The 16,585-nt window shown below is 54.1% G+C and overlaps 1 protein-coding gene across 5 annotated transcripts in view; it reads left to right on the plus strand.

Annotated features, from left to right (window-relative positions):
• RAPGEF1 (Rap guanine nucleotide exchange factor 1) overlaps positions 1-16,585 on the plus strand; it is a 136,892-nt gene that overhangs the window by 90,369 nt on the left and 29,938 nt on the right. For 2 of the 5 annotated variants that reach the window (XM_036260635.1, XM_036260632.1), the window contains 7 exons: positions 3,678-3,766; positions 4,356-4,508; positions 4,960-5,083; positions 5,446-5,629; positions 7,092-7,592; positions 12,526-12,728; positions 15,018-15,176. In XM_036260635.1, coding sequence (XP_036116528.1) covers positions 3,678-3,766; positions 4,356-4,508; positions 4,960-5,083; positions 5,446-5,629; positions 7,092-7,592; positions 12,526-12,728; positions 15,018-15,176 — 1,413 coding nt within the window. The remainder of the gene's footprint in view (positions 1-3,677; positions 3,767-4,355; positions 4,509-4,959; positions 5,084-5,445; positions 5,630-7,091; positions 7,593-12,525; positions 12,729-15,017; positions 15,177-16,585) is intronic. The other 3 variants (XM_036260637.1, XM_036260636.1, XM_036260634.1) reach the window with 2 other exon arrangements.

The following is a 16,585-nucleotide window of genomic DNA, read 5'->3' on the forward strand; positions in this document are numbered from 1 at the left end:
AAGCTTCTTTAGCAAGTGTTTGGTGTTCCGGTTGTAGCGTCTTGCCCCAACTATGTGATTTTACTACTTTGGACACAAAGGTGCCCAGTTTTCAAGTTGTGCCCTCTGCCCGGCACTGCTTTACTCTGGGTCCCTTTGGCATCCCACTTAGGGGGCATGTTTGAGGTTTCGTCCGGCTGCCTTGTGACTGCGTGTGCACCTTCAGGAGTCACGCAGCAAACCCCCATCCACTCTGCCCTTCCCTGCTTTGCCCTCTGCTCTTCTTACTGTGTCTGAGAGAAGATGCCCTGTTCTGTTGCTGCCTCTCACCCACTTTGAGTGTGGCAGGGAAGGTCCCTTTTTGTCACCATAACAGTCACCCTGGGGCTGGCCAGCCCTGTGATTCCATCACGCTACTTCAGTTGAGGAAACTCTGAAGGGGCCGGTCATCAGTGTCTTGAGTGGAGAACTTGCCCTTGGGCAGCTGACCAGTGCAAGGGGCTGTGTCATGACACCGGCTCACGTCTCCCCGGGCACTGTCCCTGCGTGCAGGGGAGTCACAGCCAGAAGTGACGGCGGCACAGTGGGCTGGAGCAGGAATGGCAGGAGCACAGGCCGAGTCCTGCAGGACCTTTGTGGGGGCAGCATGGCAGCAAGTCCAGCAACAGCAGTGTTGCCCGTGGGCACCTCCCAGGGTCCTTCCCCTGTGCAGCGTGTCACTCGCCCGGCAGTCTGTCCAGTGCCCAGGAGGAGATGAGAGAGGACAGGACTGCTGCTCTCGGCACCAGAGCGGGACTTGGGTTTGTCTCAAGTCTCTTAAGATGGAAGCATCTCTGGGGTCATTTTCAGTAGGAATAAAATGAACATAGAAATAAAGTTTAGGTATTTAGAAGGTACTTTTCCAAATACCTCTGGCTTTTGAAGACTGTTTCGGTGAACTGGCAGTTGCCTGGGTCACGGTTACTGGCTCTGGACACACAGTCAGGTGCCGTCCCTCCGTCTCTGCTCGCTTGCACCACAGGAGGACTGAGAAGTCTTTGTCCCTCTCAGGAACCTGCCTTCAGGGGAGGAGTTGGGCTTACCAGGTCACAGGTGGGGAGCTCTGAACGAGATGAGGGTGTTGTGATGGCAGCCACGTATGTGCACATTCAAGGGTCCACCTCTCTGTGAAGGTGAAGACCAGGTGAGACTGAAGGCTTCTGGCTGGTCTCGGGCTGGAAGCTGAGTGGTGACTATGGACAGCTGCCCCGTCACTCTGTTCCCGCCCAGGCCAGCAGACGGGTGGAACGCAGAGCTGCTGCCGTCACCACAGCCATGACGTCGTCTTGGCACACGGGCGCACGCTCACACATGTGTGCCTGTCATTCCTTTGCCATCGTTCATGAGCCGAGTTCACCCAGCTGCTGCTCCTCCAGAGAGATGACATTCTAATTATAATCGCTCGTGATTCAGTGAAGAATTAGTGGAATGTGTTCCTACGTCAGCAGCTACAAGTACGCAGACTTCCCTCTGTTCCTCTTGCCCTGTTCTTAAAGCGTGAGCGTGACTGTGGGGTGTCCAGGGCATTGTTGTCTAGCCTCTGACTCCCCCTGGTGCCACGGTGCTCCTCTGTGTGGCCTGGCGACGACCTTTTACGACAAGCAGCCCTCCCTCCCTCCCTCCTCCAGGTGAGGGGCTGCAGCCTTCCTCCCCCTTGCCAGCTCTTCTAGTGACAGACACGGTCTCTCGTCTCCGTCTTGTCTGTAATCACCAGCTGGGGAGCTCTCTCTTCTGTGTTTGTGAGATTTCATTTACTTCCAAGTTGTGACAACAGGAAAATACTAACCTGCTTTCTTCTTCCCGTACTTGGTTCAGAGAGATCTCAGTTCTCCGTGTTTCTCTGAGAACAGGCATCAGAGCAGGTGACTGATTACATGGGGTCTGCCTTTGTGTATTGATTTTTTTTTAAATTAGTATTCCAGAAGAAATACCTACCATCATTTATGTAATCAGTACCTAGTGTTGAATATTTAATTATGGAATGTGGAGTAGTCTAACTTTATCTATTCTATAGATGCTGTGATAACCATCGTTTCTGGTTTAATTTTTGCACACAGCCATGACATTTTCCTTGAGCCTAATATAAAAAGAATACAAACATTTAAGGTGCTTGATACATACTGACAGGTCATCCTCTAGAAAGGCTGTCTAACACTGACTCCCATCCACCAGGTCTAGAGGTTTCTGTGTTATTACCATCAGAGCTGGAGAGCCTTTAATAATTATTGACGATTGGTGTTTACATTTGTGAACTTCTTTGATATTTTTTTCTTCCAATTTTGGTGTTCTTGAAAGAACCTTGGCTCTAGAGAGGATATTAACTCTGCCTCATCACATAGGTCGTGGTGCCTGTGTGTGGTGTTTGGAGTTTGGAGAGACTTTGCGTCCGATTTAGGGGCAAGTTGCTGTCTTACCCACTTGTCCACTACTGCCTCTTCTGTGCATAACTTTCTAAGCCCGACATTCCTGCTGAGAGCCTGAACGCTGCCTGCAGCACAAGTAGTTCTTGCCGAGCTGTCCGTTCACCAGGGAGTGGATGCGGAATGAGGGTTCATCTGTGCACGGGGTACAACTCAGGAAGAAGGGGAACAGAGTACTCGTGCACACAAAAATGTAGTGTTATGCCAAGCAGAAGAAGATGGAATAGACAGTGTGCTGGGTTGCCTGGGTCAGCAGGAAATGAGTAGGACTAATCATGGGCACAGCCTCTTTTGGAGGTGATGAAAACCCCTAACATTGATTGTTTGGGTGGTTGCACAACTCTGAACAGACTGAAAACCCCTGAACTGTTCACTCTTAAAGGCAGAATTGTATGGCATGTGAGTTCGATATCCACCAAGCTGTTCAGAAAAAGAAAATGGACACAAAAGAGCACATACTGTGTGGTTCCATTTATACCAAGTTCTAGGCAAAAGCAGTCTAAAAAGTGCTTGGAGTCAGGCAGATTGACTGGAGAGGTTGGTGGAAATGTTGTTTTCTGAGTGGCTCTTATGGGGGTATGTGTGATTGTCAAAACTCATCAAACTAGGGGAAAATGCATTCCAACTGAAAAACAAGTAGACCCTGATAACAACTCTTTCTCCTTCTCCTCCTCTTCTATTTTAAAGAGTGTTCTTTAAAGTCATTTCTCTGCTGGGTGGTATGCCGTTAACTTTCTGTCCATTGACAAAGATCCCAGCCAGTCATCTCAGGAGACCAGCTGCTGCCACACCTGTACCCAGTTCACTTTGCAAAACCCCTTCCCAAAGTCAGAGGCCTGGTCGTTAGCAGGCAGCGCCCCGCACAGTAGGAAACAGCTTAGAGAACTAAGGGGAGTTCTTCCCCCACAGGCTGACTGGAATCTGTTCTACCAGGGGAATTTCATGGGTGTGATGAACCTAGTCATTGTGAGACAACGAGGTTTGTCATTTCCCCCTTCCAAGAGGAAGTACCTTGATACATTTGAAACTTCTCAACATGCTCTGGAGGTATTTTTGGAGGGTGGGGGACATTTGGGGAAGTCATGCAGACGACCTAAATCAAAGACTCCTTGCACTCATGGTGCGTAGGGAGTGTACAGACCCAAACGTGAGGCTCGGCAGTGGGGGTCGGGCAGCTGACCCACCTTGCTGTGGGAACTGTCCTCATGCCTCACTGCTTTTCTCCTCTGTGGGGTGTAGGAGCTGGTCAGACTCACCATTGAGAAGCAGGGGCATCCATCTCCAACAAGCCCAGTGAAACCCAGCTCCCCAGCTTGCAAACCCGATGGGTAAGTGCTGACTACACCCTCCAGGCACTGTGGTCATGTTGGGTCTACCCTCCATGGGAGCCAGATCAGGCAGCCCACATCAGGTAGGCTGCTTGAGGCCCCCGCCTTTCTCAGTGAGTTCTGGTAAGTGTGCACAGCCTACACATGCCTTAAAATATTTCCTGGTCTCAAGGTTAATGGTCAACAAGACTGTTTCTAAGGACAGTGTGTGAGTGTGCCCAGTGACCCACACCTTGCATTTCTTGATCACCTTCCTAATTGGAAAGAACTTTGAAGGTTGGGTTTTGGGGACTTGGCTTTAAATACTACAAGCCCCTAGTACAGATATTTAAAAAGTTTGGAGCATTTCAGACATAAACAGTCTTTAAATCATCTAGTTTGAGGATTCCTTTTACAGACAAGGAAACTAAGATGCAGAGTCAGGAGACTTGGCTAGGCCTGGTTATTTGTTGGTGGTCAAACCAGACTTGGAAGCCCACCTTAGCCATGGTGTGTCCCAAGGCATCTCCCTGCCCTGGGTCCCTCCTAGCCCTCTCCAGACTGGCATGTGCTCTGTATCCTATGACCTCAAGTTCTTGGCCATTCTCAGCCAGGCTGAGCTCCCCCTGACAGATCGAGAGATGGAGATTCTGAGCAAGACAGCTGGCACGTCACAGTCAACTGAGCTGCTCCCAGACTCTGCTGATGAAGAGGTCGCGCCCCCCAAGCCCCCCTTGCCTGGCATTCGGGTCGTTGATAATAGGTAATTTTCTATTTTTCTAGCACCCTCCCCTATTTATGACATAATTTGATGAGTGGATGGGTAGAATGAGCTGAAAAGAAGACAGTGCCCTCAGGGTGAGAAATTGGAGCCCAGCTCTTGCTTTTTAGAAGCCTTGCAAATCTGACCTTCCTTGAACGGGCCTCTGGGGGACGGGCCAGCCCAGTGCCTGCCCTTGCCTCACGCTCCCATACTCCTCGGCCTTTGCAGTGGAACTGGTCCAGGTTCTTAGGGAAGGAACAGGAAGGGTTTCTCTGGTTGTGGTTTTTTGGCACGTCTGATAGGTTTGTTTTGGCAGAAGGGGAGTGGGACGGGAGTTGGCAGTGTGAAAAGTGGGTGTCTAATAGTGAGTGAGTGATGCTCTACCCTGATAGCTGTTGAAAGAGTTTTGTTTGGGTTGTTTGGTTTCATGGGATTTCTTGATCTGCTTCAGTCCTCCGCCAGCATTGCCACCGAAGAAGAGGCAGTCGGCTCCGTCCCCGACCCGCGTGGCCGTCGTGGCCCCCATGAGTCGAGCCACCAGTGGCTCCAGTTTGCCTGTTGGAATTAATAGGCAGGTAATGCAGTCTCCTCGGGAAAGGCGAGGAAGGCCCTGGACGTGGAAACGTGGCTCCGTTGCAGGAGCTCTCTGGGAGGGGTGACGTTTCTCTGCAGGACGTGGTAGAAGTCCACACGCTCGGGTGGGACAGGGCGGAGAGGCTGGAGCCCAGGGCCCTTCCCGCCACACGCCCCAGCATTCCTGAAGGCTTCTCTGGAAGTCACAGCCCTGGCATGTCATTGCTTACATCAAAGATGGGCCTTTCCCACCGGTTTTCAAATGTGGCAGGATTTTATCCTCAAAGTAACATTCCAATTCCCTCCCCCCTGGTCTCTGCCACTGTTTCTCAGAAGTGACTCAGGTTTTTATTTTCCACACGAGGATTTTGATGGGGACTGTTATGCCCAGAGGCGCCTGTCAGGAGGCAGCCACTCCTACGGCGGAGAGTCGCCCCGCCTGTCCCCCTGCAGCAGCATCGGCAAGCTCAGCAGGTCAGACGAGCAGCTGTCCTCTTTGGACAGGGACAGCGGCCAGTGCTCCCGGAACACAAGCTGTGAAACACTAGGTGAGCTGCAGGCGTCGTCACCATCCTGTCTCATCTGCTGGCTTCCTCGGGGTTTCACGGTGACACCAGTCATTCAAAACCTGGGCCTCAGTTTCCTCATCTGCACAGTGAGGATACTAGAGTCAGTCTCTGGGGGAGGTTGAAAGTTGAGATGAAGTGACCCTGTGAAACCACAGGGGAGACACTGCAGTGCTAGCTGTTACTGCAGCTCTCTATCCCTGTGTAATTTGATTCCCTTTGCCAAAATTAACAGCCATCTGTGCTCCGAGCTGTAAGTGAGGGAGCCCCTGACAGCTGCTGCCGGGGGAGGCAGGTGAGCGGCACGTGCCGCCCTCGACGGCGAGGACGGTTCTGAAGAGGCTGAAAGAGCGGCAGGCCGCTGTGTCTGTGAACTGGACATGGGGCTTCTGAGCGTTCCCCTTCAGAACACAGCCGGACTGACAGCGAGGTTGCTGTCCAGGGACAGTCATCGTGGCAGTGTTAGGACTAGCGGTGACTGGGAATATTTGAGTGCTCGAGCGGAAATCAGGCAGATTAGTCAACTGGGATTGCCCTGGCCGGTTTGGCTCAGCGGTTAGAGCATCAGTACCCAAACCAAAGAGCTGAGGGCTCGATTCCAGTCAAGAGCACATACCTGGAGTGCAGGTTCAATCCCTGGCCTCAGTCGGAGTCATGCAGGAGGCAACCAATTAATGTATCTCTCTTACATCAGTGTTTCTTCCTCCCTCCCACTCTCTGTAAAAATCAATGGAAAAATATCCTCAAGTGAGGATTAACTAAAAGAAAGTAAATTGTGATCTAATGGTCAGGGGACAAAATCCTAAACCACTTACATAGTATTTTCTCAGCTAAGAAAAAAGAAGATTTCTGTGGGAGAAAAAGACTTTTAAGGAAATACATCAAATTGTAAACAGAGATCACAGTTAGACTATGGGCCTGCAAATGATTTTCGACATGTTTCTATGTGTGTGTGTTTTGTCACATTTTCTACAGTGATCATGAATGTTCTTTTTCCTTTTAAATTCTCACCCAAGGATATATTTATTGATTGGTGCGGGGGGTGGGGGCATGGATACCAGTTGCCTCCTGTACGCACCGCAACTGGGGCTTGAACCCACAGCCTAGGAACGTGCCCAGACTGAGAATCAAAGCCACAACCTTTCGATGTATGTGATGACACTAACCAACTGAGCTAGCTGGTTACATTTTCTTTTTAACTAAGAAAGTCAAAAACTATAGGGAAGTACAAAGAATGAGGATAACAAAGAGCCATATTCCTGTCTTTTTACTGACAAGCAGGGAAAAGAATGAAGAATGTAAAATAAAGCACGGCCTGTGTAGATGAGATGGGAGACACTGTATCCCACTGTAATGAAAAGGATCGGGCAGGAGCAGGGGGTGGGGTCCTTTTCTTTCTGTGGGGTCTTGTGGCTGACGTGTGTCTTTCCTGTTATGAACACAGATCATTATGATCCTGACTACGAATTCCTTCAGCAAGACCTCTCGAGTGCAGACCAGATACCTCAGCAAGCAGCCTGTAACCTTAGCCCCTTGCCGGAGTCCTTGGGCGAGTCTGGATCTTCGTTTCTTGGCCATCCTTTCCAGTTGCCTCTTAGCAACTGCCCCCAACCAGACGGGCCCTTGGCCCCAGGGCAGCAGACGGACACGCCACCTGCTCTCCCGGAAAAGAAGCGCAGGAGTGCGGCCTCCCAGACCACGGACAGTTCTGGCTGCAGGGTGTCCTACGAGCGCCACCCTTCCCAGTACGACAACATCTCCGAGGATGACCTGCAGAGCTCGGCCTCGGTCCAGCCGGTGCCCTTCACGCCCTTTGCTGCTATTCTCCCCTTCCAGCAAGGAGGCTCCTCAGCCTCTGTCGAATTTATGGGTGATTTCGCTGCTCCTGAATCAACGGGTGACCCAGAAAAACCGCCTCCTCTACCAGAGAAGAAAAACAAACACAGTAAGCTTTGTTGAGCTATCAGGAAGCACATTTTGAGACCTAAATTGGTGGTATGTCTTCTTTAAGCATTAGACCAGAAGCAGACCAGGGTGCTCCTAAGTTCATAACACACAGAACCATAGGTGCGTGGACACTTCGGGGAGCCCTGTCTTGTCAGTGCTAGTGATCGCTTTAAAGCCTGATAGGCTGGCCTCTCTAAGGCCTCTGAGAAATCTCAGGACTTGTCTCCACAGAGCCCCGGGGGTTGGCCTCTTGTAGATGGCAGTCAGTTGACCCTCTGGTCTGAGCACATGGTGACCAAGAAAAACGAGTGTAATGGCTTTCAGGGCATCGTTACAACAAGATGTAGGTGAAGCAGGAAGGACGTGCCAATTTCAAGAGAGCTCCCGCAGCCCCAGAGGGCTTCTCGGGCCCTGGACGTGTGCCCAGAGTGTGGGGCTGTTCAGGGAGATCCAGGCACCCCCTGTCTTCTTTTGCAGGCACTGAAATGTCACATAATGACCTGGAATCTAGACGGTCCAAGGACACCTCTTGGACCAGTTATTATAATATAGATGTCACTGGGGCTCGGGTGGAGCTGATGATTTGGATTTTCTTATTTTGAATATTTTCATCTATGTATTTGCCATCAAACTTCTAAGTAGAGTTCTGCTGGATATCGTCTTCTCTGCCGGCTCCTTGCCTGCTCCACACTGCCTCTCTGACCCCTTCCCACTTCACTGCATGGCTCTGCCTCCTTTTCCTTGGCAGACCTGCTGTCGCCATTTAGATGTGCCTGTGGTCATGTCAGCCCCGCACGCAGGGTTCCCGGGCCTCAGGTGAAGCGTCCAGCAGACAACTTCTACATTACAAGTTCCCCCAATGAGAGCAGAGCATTGATTGGCTCTGCCTAGGGTGGGCCCTCGCAAACAAGAGGAGACCTGGCCAGGTTAACCACAGCAGGGACTGGTCCAGGGGCCAGCGGGTGGGCCGTGGAAGAAAGTGGCCACCGAGGAGGCAGTGGGTCCCCAGGTCCTCACTGGGTGTCACCAACTTGTGTGATGGCCTGACTGCTGTGTCCCCTTGCTGGAGGGAGAGAGCTGGCTCTGTGGGGCTCGTGATGTCATCCCCATCTGTGTGCACATCTCATTGGAAACCAGGGCACTTGTGGAGGGAGCTGCCAACGGCAACACCAGAGCATGTGCTCCTGCGCCTCTCCCTCTGCTTGCAAGTGGTCAGAGCTCTGCCTTCACCCACTTCCCTCGCCTTGAGTAGCATGCATTTGGGGCTCACACCCTTTCCTTTTTTTTTCCGGAATCTTCTGGACGCAGAACTCAGGGCAGTATTGCATCTGTGGTGCTGCCTGGTCGAGGAGCCGGGCTTTCAGGACAGGTGTGGGCGGAGTCCTGCAAGTCTCCAGGGCCAGAAATGTTTTCCATTAACTTAGGCTTCGTTTCATCCATCACTGTCTGTTGTGCTTGTGCCTGCAAACCTTTCAAACCTGTGGAGAGCTTATGGTGTGGCATGCCCTGGCTAAAGCTTCCACACCCTGCATATCGGTCTTCGCTACTTCCTGCCTGGAAAGGTGTCATTAGCTCCCACTTTGCAGAGGAAGAAACCTGAGCCTTGCCCAAGAGCAAGAAGATCCGGGCTGTAGAGCTGCCTGTAGTCCCAGCTTGTTGCCCTGCTCCCACACTGACACCCATCCAGGTGGTGACCCACACAGCAGGTAGTCTTTGTTGTGCCTTTGCTGTGCCCTGCGAAGGGACCCCAAACTTGAGGCTCTCTGAGGCTTGGTCCTAATCTCAGGTTCACTCTTTACTTCCTGAAGGGACCCATGGAGAGCTCCAGCCTGCGACTCCTCCCTGTTACTGAGGGAGAGGAGGAAATCATCATCCTTAGGTTTGGTTTGGTGATGCAGGCAGAGCACGTCCATGCACAGTCCTGTGTCACAGAGCAGCCTGTCCTTCAGGTGTCTGATGTCCTGAGGGTCCCCAGCCCCTCTTAGCGAGGGCAGCCCCACAAGGCCCTTGTGCCAGACAAGCTTCCTGTCCTGTCTGCCCACAGTCCAGGGGCCGCTGGAGCACCCAGGGAAGCCAGCCACTCTGGTCCTGGAGCCCTTGTACCAGGCTACCTTTGAAACGGACTGACCCTCCTCATTTCTAGAAGGCTGTGAATGTCACTCTGTGTCTCTGTGTTGGTTGGCAGGTCTCTCCAAGGACTGTCTCATTGAAGCTGCCCGTTGTGGTCAGGCGGAGGTGGTGGTATTCAGTCTTAGGGAGCAGTGGACAGGCATTCGGGACCCCTTCGTAGACCCGCGTTGCCGGTTGTGCAGATTAGGAACAGGCGTGGCGGTGCCGGAGGGAGGTGGTGAGCGGCACTGTCAGCAGCCGCGCAGCCAGTCTTACGGGGCGGGGGCAAGTACAGGTTCCACTCAGTACTTGGAGCAAAGACCTTCTTACTGATTCTTTTGAATAAAGGTGACTTTGAACCCCCTCTGTCAGTGAAAGGGCCAGGAAGACACACCTAGAGAGACATTCCCTGTCCACCCTGACCCCAGCGAAGCAGCGAGAGGAGGGCATCCCCGCCCGTGGGACTGCTTTTGTCCGCGCAGTGTCTCTGTCCTTCAGTCTGCCGACTGCTCTGGGCCTCCAGTTAAGCCCCTGGCTTTAGTTGTTTGAAAATACAAAATTAAGCCCTACAAAATTGTTCTTGCCACATTTTCTGGGTATCTGAATCTCGGCTCCACCTAGCAGGTGCTCGTGGTGCTTGTGACATGACTCAAGGGGAAAGCACCCACTCAGGGCGGTGACAGGTCTCTGCCACTGCTGCACTGGCCACACAAACCTGGGCCCCTTTTACTCCGCAGCTCTCGTAGCCACTAACTCCCCTTAGCGTGTGCACAGTGGCTCTGCAGGTGAATTACTCATGCTCGCTGACCCAGGGGGGCAGAGCACCTTTACCTCCACACTGCGCTCCCAGGCACCTGCACCTGGGTGCTTCCTCCACACCTGGACCAGGGAGGTGCTGTGGGATTTCAGGCCTGCCTTGGCCTGGACTTGACATTGCCATTGGAATGTCAAGGGCAGGATCCAGTTCACAGAGCTGGATGGGGTAGGAGAAAGGGCTTCTGCTCCAACCCAACCTTCACAGTTCCATAAGCACGCCAGGCATCTGGGCACATCCATTCCAAACTGTCGCTTCTCCCAGATCCCTCTGGAGTCTTCAGAAGGGCCTGGCTCTATAGGTGGGGCTCAGGTCACTAACACTGAGAGTCAGGAACACAGTGTGCATGGGAGCCCCATGTGAGTCCTGCGGGCTCCACCCCTTCCTCCAGAGAAGGTGGCCAAGGATGAGGCCACTGAGCCGTGCGTGATAGCTGCGCTCTTTGTTCTCTGACTCCTCACCTCCTGGCAAGTGCGGTTTCTGCTGTTGTCTGCTCAGAGGCCGCTCGGGGGGTGCTGCCACCCTGTGCAAGCGAGAGAGCCTGCCCTGGTGCAGGCAGCTCCACTGAGAGGCAGCAGCTTGGCCTCAGTGGCAAGGCTGGGTTCTCAGGAGCCAGGGAGAGGAGAGAATGCATATGTCTGGATCTGAGCGCTTTTCTGCCCCTGTCAGGGGAGAGTGTGCTGTAGTCACTGTCTTTCTTGCACCCCCAGTGGGTGCTTTACAAGTCTCACCTCAGTCTCACCCAGAAGACATGTGTTCTATTCATTCCTTCATTCTACAAGTATTTGCGGGCATCCACCGTGTGTTGCCACTGATGATACAACAGTGTGTTACCACTGATGATACAACGTGTGTCCTTGCCCTCCTGGAGCTCTGACTTCTGAGTGAGAGGCAGTAAATCCTGTTGCATCTGCTTTGAAAACATACCCTGAACCAGATCTCTCTCAGAACCTCCACCCCCACTGAGACCTTTCACCTAAACAACCTCAGCAGCCCCAGATGGTCTCAAGACAAAGCTGCTGCTGGCTCACCTCGGGACCCCTCTGTGGGTTCCTGCCATTCACTCAGCCCCGCCCCTCCGGGTGATCCTCTCACCTCCTTCACTGTCCCCCCGACAGCTGTGCTCTGCCCACCTGGACCCAGTGCCCTGGGCCTTCGCCTGGCCTGTAGCCTCTGTGTGAGGCTTATCACCATCCTCACAGCTCGTCCGTGTTCTAACAAGTACCCATCGCCACCCATTCCTGTTCCCCACAGGGCGCTTTGCTCCACCTCAGTCTGTTCACTGTCTCCTGGGGGGGGGGGGGTGAACCCACCATGGGCCGAGGATTTGTTTTTGCTAGGCTCTCTGTTGTCCCAGCACCTGGGTCAGTGCCTAACACATAGTAGGTGCTTGGTAAAAATCTGGTGAGTGGGAAAGCTCCCAGGCAGCCCCAAGCCCCTGTGGGAGAGCTAAGGAGAAGAGGAATGAGGGGCAGGCAGGGCTCCTATGCGTGTGAGGCCGGGGAAGCTGCAGTTAGGCAGAGTCAGAGTCGGCTCAGGGTGGGGAAGCACAGTGGGATCAGCCGTGCAGACATCCCTGAGGGTGTTCCTGGAACTGGAAGAAGATGGCAGAGCTGGGCTGAGGGTGGGCAGCTGTGTTGCCCCGTGAGCCCTACACAGCCTGTTCCCTTTGAGTGCCTGGGATCCCCCGAGGGCTCTGCAGGAAGGGAGCCAAGTGCCCCATGTGCTTTTCCAAAGTAGACGATTTCCTAGAGCAGTTTAAAGGTCACGGCTATGCTGAGCGGAAAGTACAGAGAATTCCCATATACCTCTGCCCCCCATGCTTGACATGGCACTGTCGCCCAGATCCCACAGCTGGCGGGGCTCACTCTCGGTGTCCGTGCACTGCTTTTGGATGTGTGCCCACCGCTGCAGTGTGACACAGGGTGGTCTCGCTGCCCCTGCTGCCAGTGGGGGCCTCCAGCGTGCTCTGCAGTGCAGAAGCAGGCTGCCTGCTCTCTGTCCGCAGTGCTGGCCTACATGCAGCTGCTGGAGGACTACTCGGAGCCGCAGCCGTCCGTGTTCTACCAGACGCCGCAGAACGAACATGTGTACCAGCAGAAGAACAAGCTCCTCATGGAGGTGTATGGCTTCAACGACTCCTTCAGCAGCACGGACGCCCCACAGGAGCTGGCGCCGCCCCCCGCCCTGCCTCCCAAGCAGCGGCAGCTGGTAAGCGGCCCCTCCCAATCCCCTCTGCTACCATGGTGACCAAAGCTTCCATCCTGACAGGCCTCTAGGAGCTAGAACCTCCCCGGGGGTGCCTTTAACCCTCCCTTCTTCTGGGCTGGGCCCTGGCTGGTGTGGAACTTGCCATCTCCCATGTGGGGCTTTCACGTCCCCTGAGCAGCTCAGTGCAGCCTGTCCTCTGCTCTGAGCTCCCCACCCTGCGGGAGAGGCTGCCGTTTTCCCCCACGCAGCTGGGTCTGGCTTGTACTCAGAATGTTTGCTTTCTCTGCTGACAGTGTCTTGCATTTTTTTCCCTCTTCTTTGGCTCTAATATAGACCTCCCAGAAAGGAGGGACTCAATCAAAGCACATGGCATGGTCTGTGTAGGGCCTTCTGTGGACTTGATTTACATAATGGGCCTAACTATAGAGTGACTTACACCTGCCCTGGCCAGGGATGCCCCGGTGAAAACACGCTTTGTTGAGGTAGGAGGACTCCAAACAGCCACGTTGTGATTCAGGCACGGCACCGTCTCCTCCAGAGAACACCTGCGCAGGCTCTCCGCACAGGCGGCGAGCTCAGGGCGGGCTGTCCTGGGAGAGCCCAGGGCCAGGTGGGAGGCACAGCGGTGTGCCTGCTTCGCGCTTCTAAACCTTTTCTTTTTCTCTGGGCTACCAGCTTGCTGACCAGGTAGATTCTGGACAGGTTCTAGAATCCAAGCATCCCATCAGCCTTGCTGTCCAGGAAGAGCCCCCAGGTCTTGTCCTTTTCAGGGCCGCACGTGCCGTCTGGCCCCTGGGCTGGCCAGTCTGGTAGTGCTTTAACCAAAGAGGGGCCCGCGTGGCTAGCTCGGCCTTCTTTTATCCTTTGCTAGAGGACCTGAAGGTGCTGCCCTGACTTTTCTGGGATACAGCTGCCAACTGTAGGACAAAGGTCCCTGGGTTACTCCTCGCAGCCACCTGGGGCTCGAGCCCATGCCCAGCCCGAGGAGTTCTCGAGCCTTCCTACATTCCTTGGGCTCAGGGCCGACCAGACAGAACCACAGCCTGCCTTTAGGGAGACAGCCTATCTGGTAAAGGAAAGGCGAAGCTTGGAGTTGGGAGGCGTGGCTTCCAGTCCTACTACTAACTAGCCATGTCTCACAAGCTGTGCTCAGAGTCTCAGTTCTTAACTGTGCTGCTCACCCTGTGAGAGCCTGAACATGCCTGAATATGAATGTAAATTGCTCTGAAAACGTTACAGAAGGGGATCTTCTCCTCGGATCTCATGTCTACCCAGAGACCCCCAAATCTAAACTGTTTGCTTTAACAGCTAGACTCGTAGTTCACTGAGATTGGAAATCTTCTCAGCCCATCAGCTGTGCTTAGGCATCTTTGTACCATGGAGCCACAGGCCTCTGAATGTTTGAGGTCAGAGAGCTCCCTGGGCCTCACCATGCTGGCAGGGCGTCGTGAGGGGAGCTCGGGGAGAGCCCAGTGGGGCCCGGGAGCAGGGCAGGCTGCCGCTAGAGCACCTCCATGCACCGGGCTTTTCTGTGCCTCCCCACCACCTCACCACAGCACCCATCATCCCCACTTCCAGTGACCAGAGGCTGAGAGAGCTGAAGAGACTTCCTCAAGCCCCCCAGTAGAAGTGGAAGAGCCAGGGACAGAGACCAAGTCTGATGAAGCCCAGGCACACTGTGTGACATGCCCTGTGCCAGCTGCTTGGCACACCCTCTCAAAGGCAGGCTCACAAGTGTTACCCATTTTACCAGCAAAAGTGGGAGTAATAATTACTCATGCCTGTTGGGCCACTGTGGAACGCATGGTTCTAAGTGCTTTGCGTGAACATAGTCCTGCATGGTATTATCCCCATTTTCCAGATGAAAAGCCTGAGGCCCAGGGACCTGAAAGTAATGCCCAAGGTCAAACAGGTCACTTGCAGCAGGGCCCAGATTCAAACCCAGGCAGCCTGGCTCCTGGTCTTCGGTCTACACCCACTGAGGAGGAACTGAGTGCCCTAAGTGGGAAAGCCGGGCTCAAACCCACTTGGCCTCCCTCCCCTCACCACCAAGTCCAGTGGACACGGATTCGTGTGAAAGTTAGTTTTAAGTCTATTGTAAGGAAGTGAAGGAGGGTGCCCACTTGTCCAGGTAGCCTTAGTAGTGTCTCTGATCCCTGATCTGAGCCAAGAAGCCATCCCTCCAGAATGCTCGAGCAGTTAGGTTGCAGCCTTCGTAGCCTTTTGATACATGCCTGACTATTCTCTGCTTTTCTCCCTCCTTCCCGTCCTCTCTCCTCCTCTGTCCAGCAGGCCTCTTATGCTGCTTCTTCCTTCTCCTCTGTCTCCTACTGTGTCCAGCAAACTAAAGTGGCCTTCACCCCCGAGGACGGCAGTGCCACTCAGGGCATCAGTGTGTCCGTCTCTAACTCCTTTCTCAGCCGGCATGGCAACTTACCTGTGCCCTCGGTGAGTTGCTCCCCGCCGCTCTTTGCGTGGAAACTGGTGAATGTGACCTTTCATTTATAGCCCATCACTGCTTTTCCTTTTGCAGACCCCTGCACCAGGTGGGATAGGGTGTGCAGGATGGTCCTCTGTGCGGGAGGACTGTGAGGGGCGGGGCAGGGCAGGGCGGGGAGAGGGTGGCTCCACACTGCACTCCAGCGTGTCACTCAGGCATGAACTGCAGGGGCTCCAGCCTTTTTGTTCTCATCTGCCCTAGGCCAGCCCTTGAGGATGCTGTGGTTAACAGAATGTTCCTCACAGAGGAAGCAAAGCCAAGAGAGCAGGCTCTCCCAGGGCATGAGAGCGTTTGAGTTGGAGAGCTGTATCAGTTAGCTTTTGCCGTGTAACAAACCACCCCAAAACTCAGTGGCTTCAAACAACAATAACCATTTTCTCATTGCTGAGGACACGGGTTGCTAGGGCGATGGTGCAGACCTGGCCAGGCTGACTTTGGCTGGACTTGCTAATAGCCCTGGAACCTCAGCTGGGACAGCTGGACTGGGCTGGCCGCAAGCCACATGATCCGTCAGCCTCCGTCAGGCCAGCCTGGGCTTGCTCACGGGCGCTGGCAGGGTTCCCGGGAAACCGATGGAAGCGTGCACGGCATCTTAATACCTGGCCCGGAACTGGCACTCGTCACTTCCACTGCGTTCTCTCAGCCTGTCGGGCCAGCCCGGGTTCCGGGGACAGGGCAGTGGGTCTGCTCTTGGTGGGAGTTGCTGGCAGAGGGAATGTTCGCCGCCATTTTTGTAAACAGTGTTCTGAAACAAGGCACGGGCTGGGCTGCTGTCCTTCACTGGAATCTGCTCTGTCCAAACCTAAACGGCCACCGTTCCGTTTAATCTCTGTCCAAGTGAAAGTGAGCAGTGGGGGAGGACTTCGGAAAGGAGCCACACTGGGCTCCACTGTGGCCAGTTTGTCCTCATGTGACTCGCTCGTCCTCCCCAGCCTCTGTCTCCTTCCTGTGGGTCATGCTTTTACTCGCCCCTAGTTTGTGAACGTGAGGATTAAGTAAATTCATAGGAAAGCGCCAGGCACACAGTGAACTTCGTTCTTCCTCGTGCTCCTGGAGTTCTGGAGTCGAGCGCTGGTTCTGCTGTGCTCTGTACGGGAGAGCTTGGCAAATGGCCTGACAGCTCGGACTTCCCGCTCCCTCTGAACCGGTGAGCTCGCCCCAGCGACGTTCAGGTTCCTCTGGAGACTGTCCGGTGCCAGGGAAGACGGACCTGGCAGTGGTGAGGACCTTGGAGTGCATTCTTCCTCTGGGTACCAGCCCTAGCTTCGTGGAGCCCTCCGCATCCCTACACTTGCCATGGAGAGGCCGAGCACCCCTTCCCGCCCTCCCGGCCCGCCCCAGCCCCGGGGACAGCCGC

Source organism: Molossus molossus, unplaced genomic scaffold (genome assembly GCF_014108415.1).
Source record: "Molossus molossus isolate mMolMol1 unplaced genomic scaffold, mMolMol1.p scaffold_m16_p_14, whole genome shotgun sequence".
Lineage (NCBI taxonomy): Eukaryota > Metazoa > Chordata > Mammalia > Chiroptera > Molossidae > Molossus > Molossus molossus.